Source organism: Pezoporus flaviventris, unplaced genomic scaffold (genome assembly GCF_033815535.1).
Source record: "Pezoporus flaviventris isolate CSIRO_AGI_PZ_B2104156 unplaced genomic scaffold, CSIRO_AGI_Pfla_v1 ptg000753l, whole genome shotgun sequence".
NCBI lineage: Eukaryota > Metazoa > Chordata > Aves > Psittaciformes > Psittacidae > Pezoporus > Pezoporus flaviventris.
The window spans coordinates 3,206-25,958 of NW_026893298.1; the positions used below are offsets into that span (position 1 = coordinate 3,206).

The 22,753-nt window shown below is 55.7% G+C and overlaps 1 protein-coding gene across 3 annotated transcripts; it reads right to left on the reverse strand.

Annotated features, from left to right (window-relative positions):
• Positions 1–877: 877 nt before the first annotated feature.
• On the reverse strand, positions 878–21,070 carry SIPA1L3 (signal induced proliferation associated 1 like 3). 3 transcript variants are annotated; one of them, XM_061444274.1, is made up of 20 exons: positions 19,623–21,070; positions 19,386–19,516; positions 19,098–19,286; positions 18,850–19,024; positions 18,662–18,765; positions 18,408–18,565; positions 17,659–18,235; positions 15,833–16,107; positions 13,851–14,051; positions 12,263–12,400; positions 12,045–12,133; positions 11,866–11,966; positions 11,468–11,781; positions 11,179–11,349; positions 9,402–9,564; positions 8,486–8,678; positions 7,293–7,412; positions 5,945–6,044; positions 5,737–5,818; positions 878–1,162 (listed from the first exon to the last, which is right to left on the reverse strand). In XM_061444274.1, exons 1-20 carry the CDS (start codon positions 20,950–20,952, stop codon positions 1,013–1,015), a joined length of 4,761 nt encoding a protein of 1,586 aa, XP_061300258.1. In that variant the 5' UTR covers positions 20,953–21,070; the 3' UTR covers positions 878–1,012. The 3 variants fall into 3 exon arrangements, with proteins under 3 accessions (XP_061300258.1, XP_061300257.1, XP_061300256.1); XM_061444273.1 differs by having other exon boundaries at positions 5,737–6,044; XM_061444272.1 differs by having other exon boundaries at positions 5,737–6,044; positions 11,866–12,133.
• Between the last annotated feature and the right edge of the window lie 1,683 nt (positions 21,071–22,753).

A 22,753-nucleotide genomic window follows, 5' to 3' on the forward strand; every position in this document is an offset into this window, starting at 1 on the left:
TCCCTATGGAATCCCAGTGTCTCCCTATGGAATCCCAGTGTCCAAGGGGGGTCCCCAGTGTCCTATGGGGGGGGGGGGGGTGTCACAGCTCCTCTTTGTCCACAGTACCGGAGAAGATCCAAGATCCTTAATGTCCCTTATGGAACTGCAGCGTCCCCGTATGGAATCCCGGCGTTCCCTATGGAATCCCGGCGTTCCCTATGGAATGCCATTGTCCCAAGGGGGGGTCACAGCTCCTCTTTGTCCATGGTGCCGGAGAAGACGCAAGATCCTCAGTGTCCCTTATGGAAGAGCAGTGGAATTCCAGTGTTCCCTATGGAATGACGGCGCTCCCTATGGAATGACGACGCTCCCTATGGAATGACGATGCTCCCTATGGAATGATGACGTTCCCTATGGAATGACGATGCTCCCTATGGAATGACAATGCTCCCTATGGAATGACGACGCTCCCTATGGAATCCCAGCGCTCCCTATGGAATGACGGTGCTCCCTATGGAATGACGGCGTTCCCCTATGGAATGACGCTGTTCCCCATGGAATGACAGCGCTCCCTATGGAATGACAGTGCTCCCTATGGAATGACAGTGCTCCCTATGGAATGATGGCGTTCTCTATGGAATGACGACGCTCCCTATGGAATGACGGTGCTCCCTATGGAATGCCAGTGTCCCAAGGAGGTCACAGCTCCTCCTTGTCCATGGTGCTGAAGAAGATGCGAGATCCTCAGGGTCCCTTATGGAATCCCAGCGTTCCCTATGGAATGACGGCGTTCCCTATGGAATGACAGTGTTCCCTATGGAATGCCATTGTCCCAAGGGGGGGGTCACAGCTCCTCCTTATCCATGGTGCTGAAGAAGATGTGAGATCCTACGGGTCTCTTATGGAAGGGCAGCGTCTCCCTATGGAATGACGGCGTTCCCTATGGAATGACGCTGTTCCCTATGGAATGACGCTGTTCCCTATGGAATGACGCTGTTCCCTATGGAATGCCATTGTCCCAAGGAGGGGGTCACAGCTCCTCCTTGTCCACGGTGCCGGAGAAGATGCGGGCGAAGCGGCGGAGCTGGCGCGCGGCCGAGTGCGATTCCTGCTGCAGGCGCCGGTTGTTGTGGCGCAGGTTGGCCACTTCGGCCTGGAGAACCACTTTGTCCTGCTTCTCCTATGGGATACAGGGTCAGAGCCCCAAAACACCCCAAAAACACCCCAAAAACCAGCCCAAAACCACCTTGTCCTGCTTCTCCTATGGGATACAGGGTCAGAGCCCCAAAACACCCCAAAAACACCCCAAAAACCAGCCCAAAACCACCTTGTCCTGCTTCTCCTATGGGATACAGGGTCAGAGCCCCAAAACAGACCCAAAACACCCCAAAAACCAGCCCAAAACCACCTTGTCCTGCTTCTCCTATGGGATACAGGGTCAGAGCCCCAAAACAGACCCAAAACACCCCAAAAACCAGCCCAAAACCACCTTGTCCTGCTTCTCCTATGGGATACAGGGTCAGAGCCCCAAAACAGACCCAAAACACCCCAAAACCCAGCCCAAAACCACCTTGTCCTGCTTCTCCTATGGGATACAGGGTCAGAGCCCCAAAACAGACCCAAAACACCCCAAAAAACAGCCCAAAACCACCTTGTCCTGCTTCTCCTATGGGATACAGGGTCAGAGCCCCAAAACACCCCAAAAACACCCCAAAAACCAGCCCAAAACCACCTTGTCCTGCTTCTCCTATGGGATACAGGGTCAGAACCCCAAAATACCCCAAAACACCCCAAAACCCAGCCCAAAACCACCTTGTCCTGCTTCTCCTATGGGATACAGGGTCAGAGCCCCAAAACAGACCCAAAACACCCCAAAACCCAGCCCAAAACCACCTTGTCCTGCTTCTCCTATGGGATACAGGGTCAGAGCCCCAAAACACCCCAAAAACACCCCAAAACCCAGCCAAAACCACCTTGTCCTGCTTCTCCTATGGGATACAGGGTCAGAGCCCCAAAACAGACCCAAAACACCCCAAAAACCAGCCCAAAACCACCTTGTCCTGCTTCTCCTATGGGATACAGGGTCAGAGCCCCAAAACAGACCCAAAACACCCCAAAACCAGCCCAAAACCACCTTGTCCTGCTTCTCCTATGGGATACAGGGTCAGAGCCCCAAAACACCCCAAAACACCCCAAAAACCAGCCCAAAACCACCTTGTCCTGCTTCTCCTATGGGATACAGGGTCAGAGCCCCAAAACAGACCCAAAACACCCCAAAAACCAGCCCAAAACCACCTTGTCCTGCTTCTCCTATGGGATACAGGGTCAGAGCCCCAAAACAGACCCAAAACACCCCAAAACCCAGCCCAAAACCACCTTGTCCTGCTTCTCCTATGGGATACAGGGTCAGAGCCCCAAAACACCCCAAAACACCCCAAAAACCAGCCCAAAACCACCTTGTCCTGCTTCTCCTATGGGATACAGGGTCAGAGCCCCAAAACAGACCCAAAACACCCCAAAAACCAGCCCAAAACCACCTTGTCCTGCTTCTCCTATGGGATACAGGGTCAGAGCCCCAAAACACCCCAAAAACACCCCAAAAACCAGCCCAAAACCACCTTGTCCTGCTTCTCCTATGGGATACAGGGTCAGAGCCCCAAAACAGACCCAAAACACCCCAAAAACCAGCCCAAAACCACCTTGTCCTGCTTCTCCTATGGGATACAGGGTCAGAGCCCCAAAACAGACCCAAAACACCCCAAAACCCAGCCCAAAACCACCTTGTCCTGCTTCTCCTATGGGATACAGGGTCAGAGCCCCAAAACACCCCAAAACACCCCAAAAACCAGCCCAAAACCACCTTGTCCTGCTTCTCCTATGGGATACAGGGTCAGAGCCCCAAAACAGACCCAAAACACCCCAAAAACCAGCCCAAAACCACCTTGTCCTGCTTCTCCTATGGGATACAGGGTCAGAGCCCCAAAACACCCCAAAAACACCCCAAAACCAGCCCAAAACCACCTTGTCCTGCTTCTCCTATGGGATACAGGGTCAGAGCCCCAAAACACCCCAAAAACACCCCAAAAACCAGCCCAAAACCACCTTGTCCTGCTTCTCCTATGGGATACAGGGTCAGAGCCCCAAAACAGACCCAAAACACCCCAAAAACCAGCCCAAAACCACCTTGTCCTGCTTCTCCTATGGGATACAGGGTCAGAGCCCCAAAACAGACCCAAAACACCCCAAAAAACAGCCCAAAACCACCTTGTCCAGCTTCTCCTATGGGATACAGGGTCAGAGCCCCAAAACACCCCAAAAACACCCCAAAAACCAGCCCAAAACCACCTTGTCCTGCTTCTCCTATGGGATACAGGGTCAGAGCCCCAAAACAGACCCAAAACACCCCAAAAAACACCCCAAAACCACCTTGTCCTGCTTCTCCTATGGGATACAGGGTCAGAGCCCCAAAACAGACCCAAAACACCCCAAAAACCAGCCAAAACCACCTTGTCCTGCTTCTCCTATGGGATACAGGGTCAGAGCCCCAAAACAGACCCAAAACACCCCAAAAAACACCCCAAAACCACCTTGTCCTGCTTCTCCTATGGGATACAGGGTCAGAGCCCCAAAACAGACCCAAAACACCCCAAAAACCAGCCCAAAACCACCTTGTCCTGCTTCTCCTATGGGATACAGGGTCAGAGCCCCAAAACAGACCCAAAACACCCCAAAAAACACCCCAAAACCACCTTGTCCTGCTTCTCCTATGGGATACAGGGTCAGAACCCCAAAAAACACCAAAACACCCCAAAAACCAGCCCAAAACCACCTTGTCCTGCTTCTCCTATGGGATACAGGGTCAGAGCCCCAAAACAGACCCAAAACACCCCAAAACCCAGCCCAAAACCACCTTGTCCTGCTTCTCCTATGGGATACAGAGACCCAAAACACCCCAAAAACCAGCCCAAAAACCACCTTGTCCTGCTTCTCCTATGGGATACAGGGTCAGAGCCCCAAAACACCCCAAAAACACCCCAAAAACCAGCCCAAAACCACCTTGTCCTGCTTCTCCTATGGGATACAGGGTCAGAGCCCCAAAACACCCCAAAAACACCCCAAAAACCAGCCCAAAACCACCTTGTCCTGCTTCTCCTATGGGATAAAGGGTCAGAGCCCCAAAACACCCCAAAAAGACCCACAAAACCAGCCCAAAACCACCTTGTCCTGCTTCTCCTATGGGATACAGGGTCAGAGCCCCAAAACACCCCAAAAACACCCCAAAAACCAGCCCCGAACCACCTTGTCCAGCTTCTCCTATGGGATACAGGGTCAGAGCCCCAAAACAGACCCAAAACACCCCAAAAACCAGCCCAAAACCACCTTGTCCTGCTTCTCCTATGGGATACAGGGTCAGAGCCCCAAAACACCCCCAAAACACCCCAAAAACCAGCCCAAAACCACCTTGTCCTGCTTCTCCTATGGGATACAGGGTCAGAACCCCAAAAAACACCAAAACACCCCAAAAACCAGCCCAAAACCACCTTGTCCTGCTTCTCCTATGGGATACAGGGTCAGAGCCCCAAAACAGACCCAAAACACCCCAAAAAACAGCCCAAAACCACCTTGTCCAGCTTCTCCTATGGGATACAGGGTCAGAGCCCCAAAACACCCCAAAAACACCCCAAAAACCAGCCCAAAACCACCTTGTCCTGCTTCTCCTATGGGATACAGGGTCAGAGCCCCAAAACACCCGAAAACACCCCAAAAACCAGCCCAAAACCACCTTGTCCTGCTTCTCCTATGGGATACAGGGTCAGAGCCTCAAAACAGACCCAAAACACCCCAAAAACCAGCCCAAAACCACCTTGTCCTGCTTCTCCTATGGGATACAGGGTCAGAGCCCCAAAACAGACCCAAAACACCCCAAAACCCAGCCCAAAACCACCTTGTCCTGCTTCTCCTATGGGATACAGGGTCAGAGCCCCAAAACACCCCAAAAACACCCCAAAACCCAGCCCAAAACCACCTTGTCCTGCTTCTCCTATGGGATACAGGGTCAGAGCCCCAAAACAGACCCAAAACACCCCAAAACCCAGCCCAAAACCACCTTGTCCTGCTTCTCCTATGGGATACAGGGTCAGACCCCCAAAACACCCCAAAAACACCCCAAAAACCAGCCCAAAACCACCTTGTCCTGCTTCTCCTATGGGATACAGGGTCAGACCCCCAAAACACCCCAAAAACACCCCAAAAACCAGCCCAAAACCACCCTGTCCTGCTTCTCCTATGGGATACAGGGTCAGAGCCCCAAAACACCCCAAAAACACCCCAAAAACCAGCCCAAAACCACCTTGTCCTGCTTCTCCTATGGGATACAGGGTCAGAGCCCCAAAACAGACCAAAACACCCCAAAAACCAGCCCAAAACCACCTTGTCCTGCTTCTCCTATGGGATACAGGGTCAGAGCCCCAAAACACCCCAAAACACCCCAAAAACCAGCCCAAAACCACCTTGTCCTGCTTCTCCTATGGGATACAGGGTCAGAGCCCCAAAACACCCCAAAAACACCCCAAAAACCAGCCCAAAACCACCTTGTCCTGCTTCTCCTATGGGATACAGGGTCAGAGCCCCAAAACAGACCCAAAACACCCCAAAACCCAGCCCCGAACCACCTTGGCCTGCTTCTCCTATGGGATACAGGGTCAGAGCCCCAAAACAGACCAAAACACCCCAAAAACCAGCCCAAAATGGTACCTTCTGGAGGTCGCTGTGGAGCTGCTTTAGCATGGCCTCGAGCTGCGACACCTTCTCGGGAAGGTCCAAGGCTGTGGGGGGGCTGTGGGGGGGGGCATAGGGCAATGGGGGGGGTGGGATCCCAGCCCCACATGTGGGGGTCCCAGCCCCACATACAAGGGGGACATGGGGGGGGGGCCCACATATGGGGGGGGGGGTGTCCCTGTACCTGATGGGGGGGGCGCCCCCCCGTGGCCTCTCCGGGGGTGGGGGGGGGTCGGGGCTCAGCACCGGCTCCGTGAGGGAGAACAGGGACACGGCCCTTTGCACTGGGGGGGTGGGAAGTCAGCACCTCAAAACCAGCCCCAAATACCCCCAAACCAGCCCCAAATACCCCCAAACCAGCCCAAAATATCCCAAACTACCCCAAAACCAGCCCAAACCAGCCCAAACTACCCCAAAACCAGCCCAAACCAGCCCCAAATACCCCCAAACCAGCCCAAAATACCCCAAACTACCCCAAAACCAGCCCAAACCAGCCCAAACTACCCCAAAACCAGCCCAAACCAGCCCAAAATACCCCCAAACTAGCCAAAATACCCCAAAACCAGCCCAAACCAGGCCGAAATACCCCAAACCAGCCCAAAATACCCCAAAAGCACCCCAAACCAGGCCAAAATACCCCAAAACTAGCCCAAAATACCCCTAAACCAGCCCAAAATACCCCCAAGCTAGCCCAAAACACCCCAAAACACCCCTACAACACCCCCAAACCACCCCAAAACACCCACAAAGCAGTCTGAAACCCCCCAAACCCAGCCCAAACCCAGCCCAAACCACCCGTGAAACAGCTCAAACCACCCCCAAAACCAGCCCAAACCTCCTCCACAACAGTTTAACACCCCCAAAACACCCTGAAATACCCCCAAAACACCACAAACCAGCCGAAAACACCCCTAAACCAGCCCAAAATACCCCAAAACACCCCCCAAACCAGCCCCAAGCATCCCAAAACCACCCCCAACCAGCCCAAAATACCCCAAAAGCATCTTAAAACAGCGCAAACCAGCCCAAAACACACTCAAACCCACACCCAAACCAGCCCAAACCACCCCCAAACACCTCCAAAACAGCTAAAACCACCCCACAGATAGCCCCAAACACCCCCAAAATAGCCCAAACCACCCCAAACACCTCCAAAACAGCTAAAACCACCCCACAGATAGCCCCAAACACCCCCAAAATAGCCCAAACCACCCCAAACACCCCCAAAACAGCAAAAACCACCCCACAGATAGCCCCAAACACCCCCAAAATAGCCCAAACTGCCCCAAACACCCCCAAAACAGCCAAACCCACCCCACAGATAGCCCCAAACACCCCCTAAATAGCCCAAACCAGCCCCAAAACTGCCCTAAATACCCTGAAACACCCCAAAACACCCCCAAACCAGCCTGAAACACCCCCAAAACCATCCCAAACCACCCCCAAACCCCTCCCTTTATACCCCCAAAGCCACCCCAGCACCCCCCAAACCCACCCCATGCTGATGGTGCAGTTGGGGGGGGGGTTGGTACCTTCATAGGCCTTGGCTGCATTGACCAGGCTGGCCCATTCCAGCCCCGTGGCCGTGTCCGGCAGCGGCATCATCCCGGGATCCACGCGGCGCAGGGAGAGCTCCGAGGCAGAGATGGGGCCTGCAGGGACATGGGGACCATTGGCACCCAAAACCATGCCAAAATCATCCTAAAACCATCCCAAAACACTCCAAACCACCCCAAAACCATCCCCAAACACCCTAAATCCACCCCAAAACACCCTAAAACCACACAAAACCACCCTAAACCACCCTAAAACCACCCAAAACCATCCCCAAACACCCCAAACACCCTAAAACCACCCAAAACCATCCCCAAACACCCCAAACCCACCCAAAACCATCCCCAAACATGCCAAAAATGCCCCCTGAACACCCTAAAACCACCCAAAACCATCCCAAAACACCCCAAAACACCCCAAACCCACCCAAAACCACCCCAAACCCACCCAAACCCATCCCCAAACACGCCAAAAATGCCCCCAAACACCCTAAAACCACCCAAAACCATCCCAAAACACCCCAAAACACCCCAAACCCACCCAAAACCACCCCAAACCCACCCAAAACCATCCCCAAACATGCCAAAAATGCTCCCTGAACACCCTAAAACCACACAAAACCATCCCAAAACACCCCAAAACACCCTAAACCCACCCAAAACCATCCCCAAACATGCCAAAAATGCTCCCTGAACACCCTAAAACCACCCAAAACCATCCCAAAACACCCCAAAACTGCCCCCCAAACACCCTAAAACCACCAAAAACCGTCCCAAAACTTCCCAGTTATTTCCTATGGGAGCTCCACATTGTGTCCTATGGGAGCTTCCCAGTGTGTCCTATGGGAGCTCCCCACTGTGTCCTATGGGAGCTCCCCATTGTGTCCTATGGGAGCTCCCCGTTGTCTCCTATGGGAGCTCCCCACTGTGTCCTATGGGAGCTCCCCGTTGTGTCCTATGGGAGCTCCCCGTTGTCTCCTATGGGAGCTCCCCATTGTGTCCTATGGGATCTCCACACTGTGTCCTATGGGATCTCCCCGTTCTGTCCTATGGGAGCTCCCCGTTGTGTCCTATGGGAGCTCCCCACTGTGTCCTATGGGATCTCCCCACTGTGTCCTATGGGATCTCCCCACTGTGTCCTATAGGAGCTCCCCACTGACTCCAGCACTCACCCTTCTTGTCGTGGAGGCCCCCGTTGGTGGTGGCTGGGTGCTGGCGGCGGTTGGGCAGGGTGCTGGATGGGTACGTGCTCCCAAAGCCCCCCTCTGCTTCCAGCACTGGGCTCCCACTGGTGTAAGCTGGGTCCCGGCGCCCACCACAGAGGCTTTCATCTGACAGGGTCCTCTGGAGCCCCTTGGGGGGGGTCTAGAGGGGAAAAGAGGGCGGGGGGGGGTGAGCACCTGGTTGTGGTTGAAGCCCCATTGGTCATGGTTGGACCCCCACTGGTCATGGTTGAACCATCCCTGGTCATGGTTGGAACCCATTGGTCACAGTTGAACCATGCTTGGACCCCCACTGGTCATGGTTGGACTCCCATTTGACATGGTTGAACCATCCCTGTTCATGGTTGGACCCCCATTGGTCATGGTTGAAACTCCATTGGTTGTGGTTGGACCATCATTGGTCATGGTTGGATCCCCATTGGTCATGGCTGAACTATCCCTAGTCATGGTTGGACTGCCACTGGTCATGGTTGGATCCCCACTGGTCATGGTTGGATCCCCATTGGTCGTGGTTGGACCCCCATTGGTCGTGGTTGCACCCCCCTTGGTCATGGTTGGACCATCCCTGGTCATGGTTGGACCCCCCTTGGTCATGGTTGGACCATCCCTGGTCATGGTTGGACCCCATTGGTCGTGGCTGAACTCCCATTGGTTGTGGTTGGACCCCCACTAGTCATGGTTGAATCTCCACCGTTCATGGTTGGACCCCCACTGGTCATGACTGGACCCTCACTGGTCATGGTTGGAACCCCTCTGGTCATGGTTGGAGCCCCCCAGATCATGTTTGGAGCCCCATTGGTTATGGTTGGACCCCACTGGTCATGGTTGGCCCCCCTGGTTGTGTTTGGAGGCCCCTTGGCCTCACCGGGGCACGCTCCGGCTCCGGGCTGGTGGTGTCCATGATGATGAGCTTCTTGAGGTCATCCTCGATGGTGGACTTGTAGCTCCTGCGGGGGGAGCGCAGGTCCCGCAGTGACGCCCGGAGCCGGGGCTGCCCAAAGACGTTCTTAGGGGTGGCCTCAACCTGCCTGGGGGGGGACACGGAGATGGGAACCCCCCTGGACCCCAACATCATCACCCCAACATCATCATCAACCCAACATCACCCCATCTACACCCCAACATCATCATCATCCCAACATCACCTCAACATCATCATCATCATCATCCCAACATCACCTCAACATCAGCCCAACATCACCCTATCATCACCCCAATATCATCCCCAACATCATCATCCCCATCATCACCCCCAAAATCACCCATCATCATCACCCCAACATCATTATCCCAACATCACTCCATCATCCCAACGTCATCATCATCCCATCATCATCATCCCAACACGATCCCAACGTCATCCCCATCATCCCATCATCATCATCCCAACATCACCTCAACATCATCATCATCATCATCCCAACATCACCTCAACATCATCATCATCATCATCCCAACATCACCTCAACATCAGCCCACCATCACCCTATCATCACCCCAATATCATCCCCAACATCATCATCCCCATCATCACCCCCAAAATCACCCATCATCATCACCCCAACATCATCATCCCAACATCACCCCATCATCCCGTCATCATCATCCCAACATCACCCCAACGTCATCATCATCATCATCCCATCATCATCATCCCAACATCAACCCAACATCACCCTATCATCACCCCAATATCATCCCCAACATCACCCCCAAAATCAGCCATCATCATCACCCCAACATCATCATCCCAACTCATGCCCTCCCCCATCCCACCCCCCAACAACAACACCCCCCAACCCCCCCCACCACCCGACCATCCACATCCCAACACCCAACTCATCCACCTCCCCATCTCACCAACACCACCTCACCCCAACTCACCCTATCATCCTGCATCCCCACCATCCCACAGCCATCATCATCCCATCACCCCATCCTCCCAACGATCTCATCATCCCATCATCCTCATCCCAACACGATCCCAACGTCATCATCATCCCAACGTCATCCTCATCATCCCATCATCATCATCCCAACATCACCCCAACATCACCCTATCATCACCCCAATATCATCCCCAACATCACATCCCCATCATCACCCCCAAAATCAGCCATCATCACTCCAACATCACCCCATCATCATCCCCACGTCATCATCATCCCATCATCATCATCCCAACGTCATCATCATCCCAACGTCATCATCCCCACGTCATCATCCCAACATCACCTCAACATCAACCCCAATATCACCCATCATCATCGCCCCAACATCATCAACTCAACATCACCCCATCATCATCATCATCCCAACATCATCATCACCCCCAAAATCACCCCAACATCATCATCATCCCAACATCACCCCAACATCATCAACCCATCATGATCCCATCACCTCAACAGGCCTCCACCTGCCTGGGACCATGGATGGGGGGGGGGAGCACATGGAGGTGGGACCCCCCCGAACTCCAACATCACCCAAAATCACCCCATCATCATCATCCCCATCATCACCCAACATCATCACCCCATCACCTCCTTTTGTGGTCCTACCCCCCCCCCCCAGCACCTACTATTGGGTCCTGCTCCCCCCATCACCCACTTTTATGGGTCCTACCGCCCCCCAGCACCCACTTTTGGGGCTCAGGCTTCTCCTCAGCCCTTTTCCAGCCCGTGGCTTGTTTATTCCTGACCGGCTGCTTGGAAAAGAAGGATTTGGGGATGGAAGCTGAGAGCTGGGCCCCCCCCCGGGGGGCTTCAGTTGTGGGGGTGCCATAGCCAGGATACCCCATCCGTGGGTTGGAACTATGAGGAAGAGGATGGAAGCTCATGGTTAGGATGGGGATGTAGGTACACCCCCCCCCATAATGATAGGGGGGCCCAATATGGTGGGGGACACACCCCTAGTTGGGGGGGGCCTCACCTGGGTTGTGGGGGGGTCCCTGCTTTGTGCCTGTAGCTTGTGCTGGGGGGTGATGGGTCCCCCTTGGTGGTGGCGGTGGCATCGTCCCCTGGAGCCCCTATGGGTTTGGGGCCCTTATCCCTTTGGGATAGCGGGCGGGGGGGGGGTGGTGGTTTGGGGGTGTCGATGCCGCTGTCGTTGGCGCTGCTTTTGGGGAAAGGATCCGGGAATTCGGCGCCGTCGTTGGCATCGGGAATGTCGAACCAGCGCTCGTCGCTCGAGGCGGTGCTGGAGAGCGTGGTGGTGCTGGAATGGCTGGAATACGGTGCCTCACCCTATGGGACACCCCCACAGCATCACCTTGGTGTTCCCTAAATCCCCCCCCACACACACACTTTGGGATCACCCCAGTGCCTCACCTTGGAATGCCGCTTGGGAGAATCCATCCCGGCCACCTCCTGTTTGCTGCTTCTCCTGCCTGTTGGCAAGCGGGGCTGCGCTGGCACGTGCCACAGGGGCTCTGCAATGAGTCCCCGTTGGGTCGGTGTCACCATAAAGGCCCCGGTGGCCTCGGGGGGGGACACCGGGGTCACCGTACCCGGGTTGTGCCGCTCCATGGTGCTCTCGTGGCTGCTGACCCCCCCCGAGGAGGAATCGCCATCGGGTGGCTCCGCTGCTGCCCCAAACCTGTAACGGGAATGGGGGTTGAACCACCCCAAAACGGTGCCAAACCCCCCCCACTATGGGGTCGCCATGGTGCCACCCACCCCTATGGGACACAGTGTGGGTGGGGGGGGTCCCCATGGTGTCACCCACCTCTCTGGGGATGGTTTATAGCGAGTGAAGGTGCTGCCCGGTGCGGAGAAGCTGCCCGATGGTTGCCGGTACGGCTGCGGCCGCTCCGATGGGGATGAGGAGGAGGAGGGATGCGGTGTCTCTGGGAAGCTCAGCGGCCTGGCTCCATGGATCCATGTGGGGAAAAAGGCAGGGAAGCAGGGAATGGGTTGGGGTGGGAAGGACTTTCAGATCTCCCAGTTCAAACCCTCTGTCATGGGCAAGGACAGGTCACAGTCCAACAGCTCCATGTCCTTACGTTGAGGACACGGGATGCGGTATCCAAGTGGGATCCCCTCCATGACCTACTGGTCATGGTCCTATTGATGCAGCCCAATAGCTCCACTTGGATCCTGGGGAGTCCTCAACATGAGGAGGACATGGAGCTGCTGGAGCAAGTCCAGAGGAGGCCATGAGGATGAGGAGGGGCTGAGAGGAGAAGTGAGTGGAGACCTTCAGACCTCCAGGGTCTGAAGGGGGTTACAAGGATGCTGGAGAGGGACCACCAGCAGGGATTGGAGTGATAGGAGAAGGGGTGATGGGTTCCAACTGGAATAGGGAAGTTCAGGCTGGAGATAAGGAAGGGAGGGTGGTGGGACACTGGAATGGGGTGAATGGAAAAGTGGTGAATGCCCCATCCCTGGCAGTGTCCAAGCCCAGGCTGGAGGGGACTTGGGCAACCTGGTCCAGTGTGAGGCATCCCTGCCCATGGCAGGGGTTGGAGATGGATGGGCTTAAGGTCATTTCCAACCCAATCCATTTGGTGACTCTATGAGAGGTTGGTGATGATGGTGCCGTGGTGATGGTGCCATGGCGATGGTGATTGTGTCACGGTGATGGTGTCATGGTGATAGTGCCATGGTGATGATGCCAGGGTGGTGCTGTCATGGTGATGGCATCATGGTGATGGTGTCATGATGGTGCTGCCATGGTGATGGCGTCATGGTGATTGTGCCATGGTGGTACTGCCATGGTGAGGGTGTCATGGTGATGTTATCATGGTGATGGTGTCATGGTGGTGCTGCCATGGCGATGGTGTCATGGAAATGTTATCATGGCGATGGTGTCATAGTGATGGTGCCATGGTGACGTTATCATGGTGATGGTGACATGATGGTGCTGCCATGGTGACGGTGCCAAGGCAATGGTGCCATGGTGATGATGCCATGGTGATGTTATCATGGTGATGGTGTCATGGTGGTGCTGCCATGGTGATGGTGTCATGGCGATGTTATGGCGATGGTGTCGTGGTGATTGTGCCATGGTGGTACTGCCATGGTGATGGTGCCATGGTGATGGTGTCATGATGGCGCTGCCATGGTGATGGTGCCATGGTGGTGCTGCCATGGTGATGGTACCATGGTGATGTTATCATGGTGATGGTGTCATGATGGTGCTGCCATGGTGATGGTGCCATGGCAATGGTGCCATGGTGATGGTGTCGCCATGGTGATGGTGTCATAGCAATGGTGCCATGGTGATGGTGTCATGGTGGTGCTGCCATGGTGATGGTACCATGGTGATGTTATCATGGTGATGGTGTCATGGCGGGGGTGTTGCGGTCACTCACCTCTTGCCGTGGGGCGGCAGCACCGCCTGCTTGCCAGGGCGGCCGTGGGGCGCTGTGGGGCCGAGGCTGGTGCTGTGGGAGGCTGAGGAGCTCCATTGCCACGCGGCGCTGCTGCGGTATGGGGGGCGCACCGGGCAGCCCCCCCGCTCCGGCTCCTCCCTGGGCTCCGTGCTGCCCAGGGACACGCACTCGGACCAGCCCCTGCCAAGCACAGGGAGCGGGGCTCAGGGCAGGGAGCTGGTGGCAGGAGGCACTTATGGGGCATGGAGCCATGGGGATCAGCACTTATGGGGCACAGAGCCACAGGGATCAGCACTTAGGGGGCATGAGGCTAGAGGTAATTGAGCCTTAAACGGCATGAAGCTGCTGGCATCGGCACCTATGGGGCACAGAGCCATAGGGATCAGCACTTACGGGGCACAGAGCCATGGGGATCAGCACTTATGGGGCACGGAGCCATGGGAATCAGCACTTATGGGGCACAGAGCCACAGGGATCAGCACTTAGGGGGCATGAGGCCAGTGGTAATTGAGCCTTAAACGGCATGAAGCTGCTGGCATTGGCACCTATGGGGCACAGAGCCATGGGGATCAGCACTTACGGGGCACCAAGCGATGGGGATCAGCACTTACGGGGCACCGAGCGATGGGGATCAGCACTTATGGGGCACAGAGACATGGGGATCAGCACTTATGGGGCACAGAGACATGGGGATCAGCGCTTATGGGGCACCCAAAGGCAGCCAGTGCCATGGGCAGAGCTTTAGGCCCCCCAAGCAATGCCTTTCCTGTAGCTCTTTAAGTCCCCATTACCAGTGACCAGCACATGGTGGTGACCAGCACTGGAAAACTGGGATACCCCACCCTCAAATCCCACTGGGAAGGCTCCACACCCTTTGGGCACTCTATTGCCCAACACAAAGGGGATGTTCTCCCACTGGTGGCAACTGGAAGACATGAGCTCCATGGAGAACCATCATCAACCTAACTGGAAGACATGGGCTCCATGGAGAACCATCATCAACCTAACTGGAAGACATGGGCAAAATGAAAGACCATCGCCAACCTAACTGGAAGAAATGGGCTCCATGGAGAACCATCATCAACCTAACTGGAAGACATGGGCTCCATGAAGGACCATCGCCAACCTAACTGGAAGACATGGGCTCCATGGAGAACCATCATCAGCCTAATTGGAAGACATGGGCAACATGGAGAACCACCATCAACCTAACTGGGAGATATGGGCTCCCTGGAGGACCATCGCCAACCTAACTGGAAGACATGGGCTCCATGGAGAACCATCATCAACCTAATTGGAAGACATGGGCTCCATGGAAGACCATCGCCAACCTAATTGGAAGACGTGGGCTCCGTGGAGGACCATCATCAACCTAATTGGAAGACATGGGCAACATGGAGAACCACCATCAACCTAACTGAGAGATATGGGCTCCATGGAGGACCATTGCCAATCTAACTGGAAGACATGGGCTCCATGGAGAACCATCATCAACCTAATTGGAAGACACAGGCTCATTGGAGGACCATCTCCAACCTAACTGGGAGACATGGGCTCCATGAAGGACCATCATCAACCTAACTGAGAGATACGGGCTCCATAGAAGACCATCGCCAACCTAACTGGAAGACATGGCCTCTGTGGAGGACCATCACCAACCTAACTGGGAGACATGGGCTCCATGAAGGACCACCTCCAACCTAACTGGGAGACATGGGCTCCACGGAAGACCATCGCCAACCTAACTGGAAGACATGGCCTCTGTGGAGGACCATCACCAACCTAACTGGGAGATATGGGCTCCATGGAGGACCATCGCCAACCTAACTGGAAGACATGGGCTCCATGAAGGACCATCTCCAACCTAACTGGGAGACATGGGCTCCATGGAGGACCATCACCAACCCAACTGGAAGACATGGGCTTCATGGAGGACCATCCCCATCATCGCCATCACCTACCTCCGAGGAGCCCCATCCTCATGGGGCGGGATGATGACCACCTTGACGGTGACGGAGGTGCGGAGCAGGTCGATCATCTGGTCGTGGTTGAGGGTGACCACGGCCACCTTGCAGATCTCCACCAGGCGGCTGCCTTGCCGCAGGCCCGCTTGCCAGGCGAAGCCGTAGTCCTCCACCTCGGCCACCGTCCCATCGTACTTGACGTGGAAGCCCAGCTGGCCCAGGCCGTTCCTCCTCAGGGTCATGTCCACCGTCTCGCAGCCGTCCGTCATCACCTTGGCAAGGGGGAAAGGAGGGGGTTGGAGGCCTAAAAGCCTCCTCGGGGTGGTCCTGGATCCACATCCCAGCAGGAGACAGCCTCCAGGTTTAGGGCTGGAATGGAGCTGGAGATGATCCAGTTCCAGAGGGAGGGATGCATTCCATAGAGGAGATTGCTCCAAGCAGGGCTTGGGCACGGCAAGGGATGGAGCAGCCAAACCACCTTCATTCAAGCCAGTCCCAGTCCTTCTGCCCTCACAGGGAAGAGCTTCATTATGAGAGTGATGGGAAGTTGAGGTTGGATATAAGGAAGAACTTCCCTATATCCAACCTGAATTACCCCTGTTCCAGTGTCCCACCACCCTCACAGGGAAAAACTTCCTTATATCCAACCTCAACTTCCCATCACCCTCATGAGGAAGAGCTTCCTTATATCCAACCTCAACTTCCCACCACCCTCATAAGGAAGAGCTTCCTTATATCCAACCTCAACTTCCCATCACCTTCATGAGGAAGAACTTCCTTATATCCAACCTCAACTTCCCATCACCCTCATGAGGAAGAGCTTCCTTATATCCAACCTCAACTTCCCACCACCCTCATAGGGAAAAACTTCCTTATATCCAACCTCAACTTCCCACCACCCTCATAAGGAAGAGCTTCCTTATATCCAACCTCAACTTCCCATCACCTTCATGAGGAAGAGCTTCCTTATATCCAACCTCAATTTCCCACCACCCTCATAGGGAAGAACTTCCTTATATCCAACCTCAACTTCCCATCACCCTCATGAGGAAGAGCTTCCTTATATCCAACCTCAACTTCCCATCACCTTCATGAGGAAGAACTTCCTTATATCCAACCTCAACTTCCCATCACCCTCATGAGGAAGAGCTTCCTTATATCCAACCTCAACTTCCCACCACCCTCATAGGGAAAAACTTCCTTATATCCAACCTCAACTTCCCACCACCCTCATAAGGAAGAGCTTCCTTATATCCAACCTCAACTTCCCATCACCTTCATGAGGAAGAGCTTCCTTATATCCAACCTCAATTTCCCACCACCCTCATAGGGAAGAACTTCCTTATATCCAACCTCAACTTCCCATCACCCTCATGAGGAAGAGCTTCCTTATATCCAACCTCAACTTCCCATCACCTTCATGAGGAAGAACTTCCTTATATCCAACCTCAACTTCCCATCACCCTCATGAGGAAGAGCTTCCTTATATCCAACCTCAATTTCCCACCACCCTCATAGGGAAGAACTTCCTTATATCCAACCTCAACTTCCCACCACCCTCATAAGGAAGAGCTTCCTTATATCCGACCTCAACTTCCCATCACCCTCATGAGGAAGAACTTCATTATACCCAACCTCAACTGCCTATCACCCTCATGAGGAAGAACTTCCTTATATCCAACCTCAACTTCCCATCACCCTCGTAAGGAAGAGGTTCCTTACATCCAACCCCAACTTCCCCTCTTCCAGCTCCACCCCATCACCCCTCATCCAAGCAGCACTTCCACAACCTCTGCCCGTGGTTCCTCCACCTGGAAACCCACCTTCAACCTCTGCACGATCTCCTTGATGTCCTCAGGACCCCCTTCCCCGGCCCGGATGAAGATATGGTCCCCTCGGCCATAGAAGATCTTGATGGTGGCCGCATCGGCGGTCCACCCGATGACATCCCCACAGAAGCAGTTGAAGACCACCTCTTTAGCTCCCAGATCCAGGAGGACCACGAACTCATTGGAGATTCCCAAAGCACAAGAGATCTCGGCTCCACGGGCGAAATCCAACGCGGAAACACGCCAGGAGATGGCCCCGGCGCTGTGCTGCTCAGCCCCAACCCGTGCTTTGGTCTTCTCCTTCTTCTTGGAAGCCAAGGAGATGAGGTTGAACTTCCCGGTGGAGTCGATGGGAGTGTTGGTGACCCAGTTCTCAGCCAGGTCCTTCAGGTATTCCCGGCGTGTCCTGGTGGCCATGGTGTGGAACTTGTCCGATTTGTGAGCCGCGTTCTCCGCGTTGATCACCTTGGCCAAGAGGAACTCTCGGAAGACGTCGGATTTGCGGAAGGTGACGCCGTTGGGAATGGGGGGACCGAAGGAAGGGACGTCCTTGGATCTGGTGACGGCCACGCTTGGGAAGGAATGGAGAAGGGAAGGTGGTTAAGGTGGCTAAAACCATGGTACCCCGCTCAGGGTTGGGATTTAGGTCCCTTCTTGCCCGCTCCGAAGGGAGAAGCTCCACGTCTCCTCTTCCAAGAGGGGGAAATTAGGGATGTGGTGGCCAAATCCATCTGGAAGCTCACCTGTAAGAGACGTTCTCCGTGCAGGGATTGTGGGCTCGGACGATGATGAAGACGTGCTGGAAGTGGGAACGGATGTTCTGAGGGGTGAAAGGCAACGCTCCAGGTTCTTGGAAGATGATGGTGACGATGTCATTCCCGATGTGCCTCTTCCTCAGCAGCTGGAAGAGAGAAGACGAAGGGAGAGGAGCAAATCCCTACAGATGGAGAGGAGGGGGAAGCCCAACGAAGGCGCTGCTGGGGATGGAGGGGGTTACCTGCTGCCTGTTGTTGGGAGTGTAGGGAAGCATGGTGGACACGTGGAACATGATCTCATAGTCCTGGTACGTGGTGTAGAGGGAATGGGTCCCGGTGGAGTCGGCTACAAGGGCGGCAGAGGGGACAAGTGAGCGGTGGTGGCAGCATCTCCGGTGGCCCCACGGTGCCAGCCCGTGGTGTCACTCACTCTTGGTGTCCAGCTGGGCCGCGTACTTGCTGAAGGCCTTGAGGCAAACCTTCTCCCCCAGGAGCATGAGGAACTCCTCGAAGGGGGGACCGGCCTCCTCGTTGTTGTACATCTCCTCCTCCGAGCTCTGCCCGGCTTTGCAGTAGAGAATTCCCACCTTGTGCCTGCGGCAGAGCTGCGGGAAGACGGGAATCAAGCGGCGCCGGATGCCAGCGGCTCCGGGAGCGTTGGTTCCTAACTCTACTCACCCCTTGCTCATCGAGCTTGAGGAGCTGCTCGGTGACCTTGGGCGTGCTGAGGGCCAAGCGCAGGCAGTGGATGTTGAGCTCGGGAATGACGTATTCCAGAGCGTCCTTCAACGGGAGGCCCCGCACTGTCCCGTGCTTGGTGGTGGTGGGGGTGGCATCTTCCAGGATGGAGCCACGGAGGGTGATGAGCTGGGAAAGGAGGGGAAAAGACCAATCGAAAACGGGATAAGCAGGGCTGGATCCAGCTTCCCAATCCTGGGTTTGTGCTATCCCAGCGGGATGCGGTACCTCACTGGTGCGGAAGATGATCCTGTACTGGTATTGGGGGCCGTGGTCCTTGTGGTCCTCCAGCTTCTCCCGCTTGATGCTGACGGCCACCGGGCCGAGCTTCTCATCCACTCCAAAGTAATTCGAGTGCTCTACCAGGAATAAAAGAGGGATGGAGGAGAAAATGGGGATCAGGAGCATCGGGATGAGCTGGGAACCCCATTGACACAACACACACCCCCCCCCCCCAAACCCCACCTTTGCCATGGAAGTGGTCGCGGTAGTAGCGGGCACCGAGGTCCACGTGCTCCACGCTGTAGTGCTTGAGGCGGTTGGGGCTCCTCTGCAGCTCCTTGGGCACCTCCAGCACCGAGATGGCAGCGTTGGTGGGCCGGGGATCCAGGATGGGCTCCGGGAAGCTCCCATCGGATACCGGGAGGACCGGAGATCCCCCGGAAGCTTTGGAGAAGCTGACGTTGCGCTCGCCGGCGCCGCCGATCTCGTTGCGGAAATGGGGACAACTGAGGAGCAGCTCGTTGCTGGTGTTATCGCCGAGGTCGTGCTCCAAGTTCTCCTTCGAGTTGGGATCCTCGGTGCCGGGAAAGGCCGGATCCGAGCCCATTCCCGACGGGGCGGCCGAGGCGGCCGAGGCGCCCGTGGTGGTGTTGCGGCGTTGGGCCACCACCACGCGGTTGGTGGCCACGGCGTTGAGGTCGAAGAAGATGCTTTGGACGTCGTAATGGGCAAAGCTCTTCTGGCACCACCAGCTCCTGCCCGGCTCCGGCGCCCGCGGCTCCTCCGGCTCCGCGTCGTTCCGGGCGTTCCGGAGCTTCCTGAAGATGGATTCGGTGCCGGCGTCGCCTTTGGGGCATCTCCGGCGGGGTTTCTCCTTGGATTGGGTCAATGCTTCATCCCGAGCTCCATTCCTGCCATCTGCTTTGATCCCGGGGTATGATCCCGTAGGAAAACCGGCCTCTCCGAGACGCTCCGGGCTCGCCGCTCGCCGCTCGGGCTTCTTGGTGCGGAATTCATTGAGCATATCAAAGAAGCTTTGCTCCGAGATTCCCTGGATGTCAATGGAGGAGGTGCTGCCGTATTCCCGGAATATCCCACCTCCTCCTCCCAGTTTGGCTCCTCGGGGCTCCGTCGGCTCCTCGGGATCGCACTCGCTCAACGTCACCTCACTGCTGCTCCGGTGTCGCAGCGGTGCCAAACCTTTGGCCGGGGATCGAGGCCATCCCTCTTGGAATTCCACATCCTTGGAACGCCGCCGCGCCAGGCGCTGCAGGGCTTTGAAGCCCGCGACGCCAGCCAGGGGCTGCTGCCCGATGGGGGCCGCATTCCGGCTCCAAGGAGCATCCCGGCTTCCCGCTGCTTCCCGAGGCGGCTCCTTGGGGGGGTCCCTCTTGGGGGGCCACTCGGCGATGCGGGCACGGACCCCCATTTTGGGGACAGGGACCATGCGGGGGGGGTCAGCCCCGGGAGGTGCCGCCACGGGGGGTGCTGGCACCACGTTGCCATTGGGCACCCAAAAGGGCGCTGGGGAGCCGTCGGTGTCCTCATGGCGCGGCGGGCGGTGGGAGCTCATGGTCCGGTGACGGGGATGAAGCCGCTCATTGCCAGGCCGGGAATGCCGCTGGGATGCCGCCGCTGGGAATGCCGGGAGGGCTGGGAATGCCGTGGGGCATGGTGGTGGCGCTCAGAGCCGATGGGACATCCTGGGGTGGGGAGAGAGAGAAGAGAGGGGGACATGGGGTTGGAGGTGGGGGGCACCAGGTTGGGTTGGGAATGACCAGTAATGGTCCCCTCTGATCCATGGGATGGGAAGGAGCTGGAATCATCCAGACCCAACCCACAGGGACACCGGCCATAGGGCAGGCTGCTCCTTGGGCACGGCCAGGGATGGAGCATCCCAACCTGCTCCATCCAACCCATCCTCATGGGGAAGAGCTTCATCCCAAGATCCCATCATCTCCTCATCCCATCCCTCCATCCCGTGTCCAAAGCCCCGCTCCAGGTCTCCTGTAGGCACTGGGAGTTGCTCTGAGGTCTCTATGGACATGGAGATGAAGCATCAGGAGGAGATTTGTACCCACAAGGATATGGAATTCCCGGGATGCTCTTCCCAAAAGATATGGGAGCATAAACCTGCAGCCAGGGACGACGGGATCCCCCTTCCCATACAGCATGATCCCAACGGGAAGGGTTCAGGGCAACCTTTTCCATCCCTATGGAAGAACTTGTCATCCCCTTCCTTTTTTAATGGATTTGGAGCTACTTTTGATGGAAAACCAGGAACAGTCTTGCATTTCCCAACAGCAGCTCCATGTTTTGGGAACTACCCCCCCCCCTTTTCCTTCCTGGAATCTCCCCTGACTTGGCATTTCCAGCCTCCACTATCAAGCTTGGGAAGACCAAAAGCGCTGGAGCACCTCCGTTATCCAGCAGGAATCCATCCAAGCAGGAATCTCATCCTATTCCCTAGGAAATATGGGAAGAGTCTCCCCCTCTCCGGGCTCTGTGTGCCAAAGGGAAGCAGAAGGAGCCCTAAGGATTCATTGCAGGGGTTTAAGGGGAATCCTGGTGGCTCCGACACCGGATTCACCGGCACCGATGGATCCCAAAGCATTCCAAGGGATCCCAGTGGAGGGATGAGCACCGCCCCAGCTGCTCCATCACCCCCTTGGGATGTCCTTTGGGATAAGAAATGAGGGAAAAGGCTTCAACACCACCCCCCCCCCCAGATGGATCCTGCTCCTGCAGCTGATCCCGCTCCTCCAGTTGATCCCAAAGTTGGGAACGTTGAGGCCCATCCTGCTGCATTTGCAGGAGCAGGGCCCAACCCTTTCCCTGCTAATGAATAACCAGATTGGTTTTAATGGTTAACCACAGGCTTTGCTTTGGGATGTGGGATGGGATTTAACCCCTTCCCAGCTTTATCCCACCCAATTCCCACTAAAACCCCGGGATTTAACCCCCCACAGGGGCCTTTCCGCTTCCAGCTTGATCCCAGCTCATTCCCAAATCCACCATGAGCTTCTCCTCCCTTCCTCAGGGCTTCCCACAGGGAATAAAGCACCATCCCAGGCTCCCTTTGGGATGAAACAGCCCCAGAAAGACTCTTTGGGATGGGGGGGGGGGGGGGGGGTGTGTGTTTCCCGGTTTTCCCAATGCTCATCCAAAGGGAAAGGCAAGGGTAATTAGGGAAGCAATTAAAGGAAAAGCTCGGGAATTCTGGGCTTAATGAGGGGGTAGTTAAAGCCCAATAATCATTAGTGGGCAATGAGGACACCATTCATTATCCCAAAGGGAAAACAGGAATACAGGAAGGGCTCTATCCCAACCTGGACCTTGATTCCCGGTTTTATCTGATGAAGACGGGATAATGA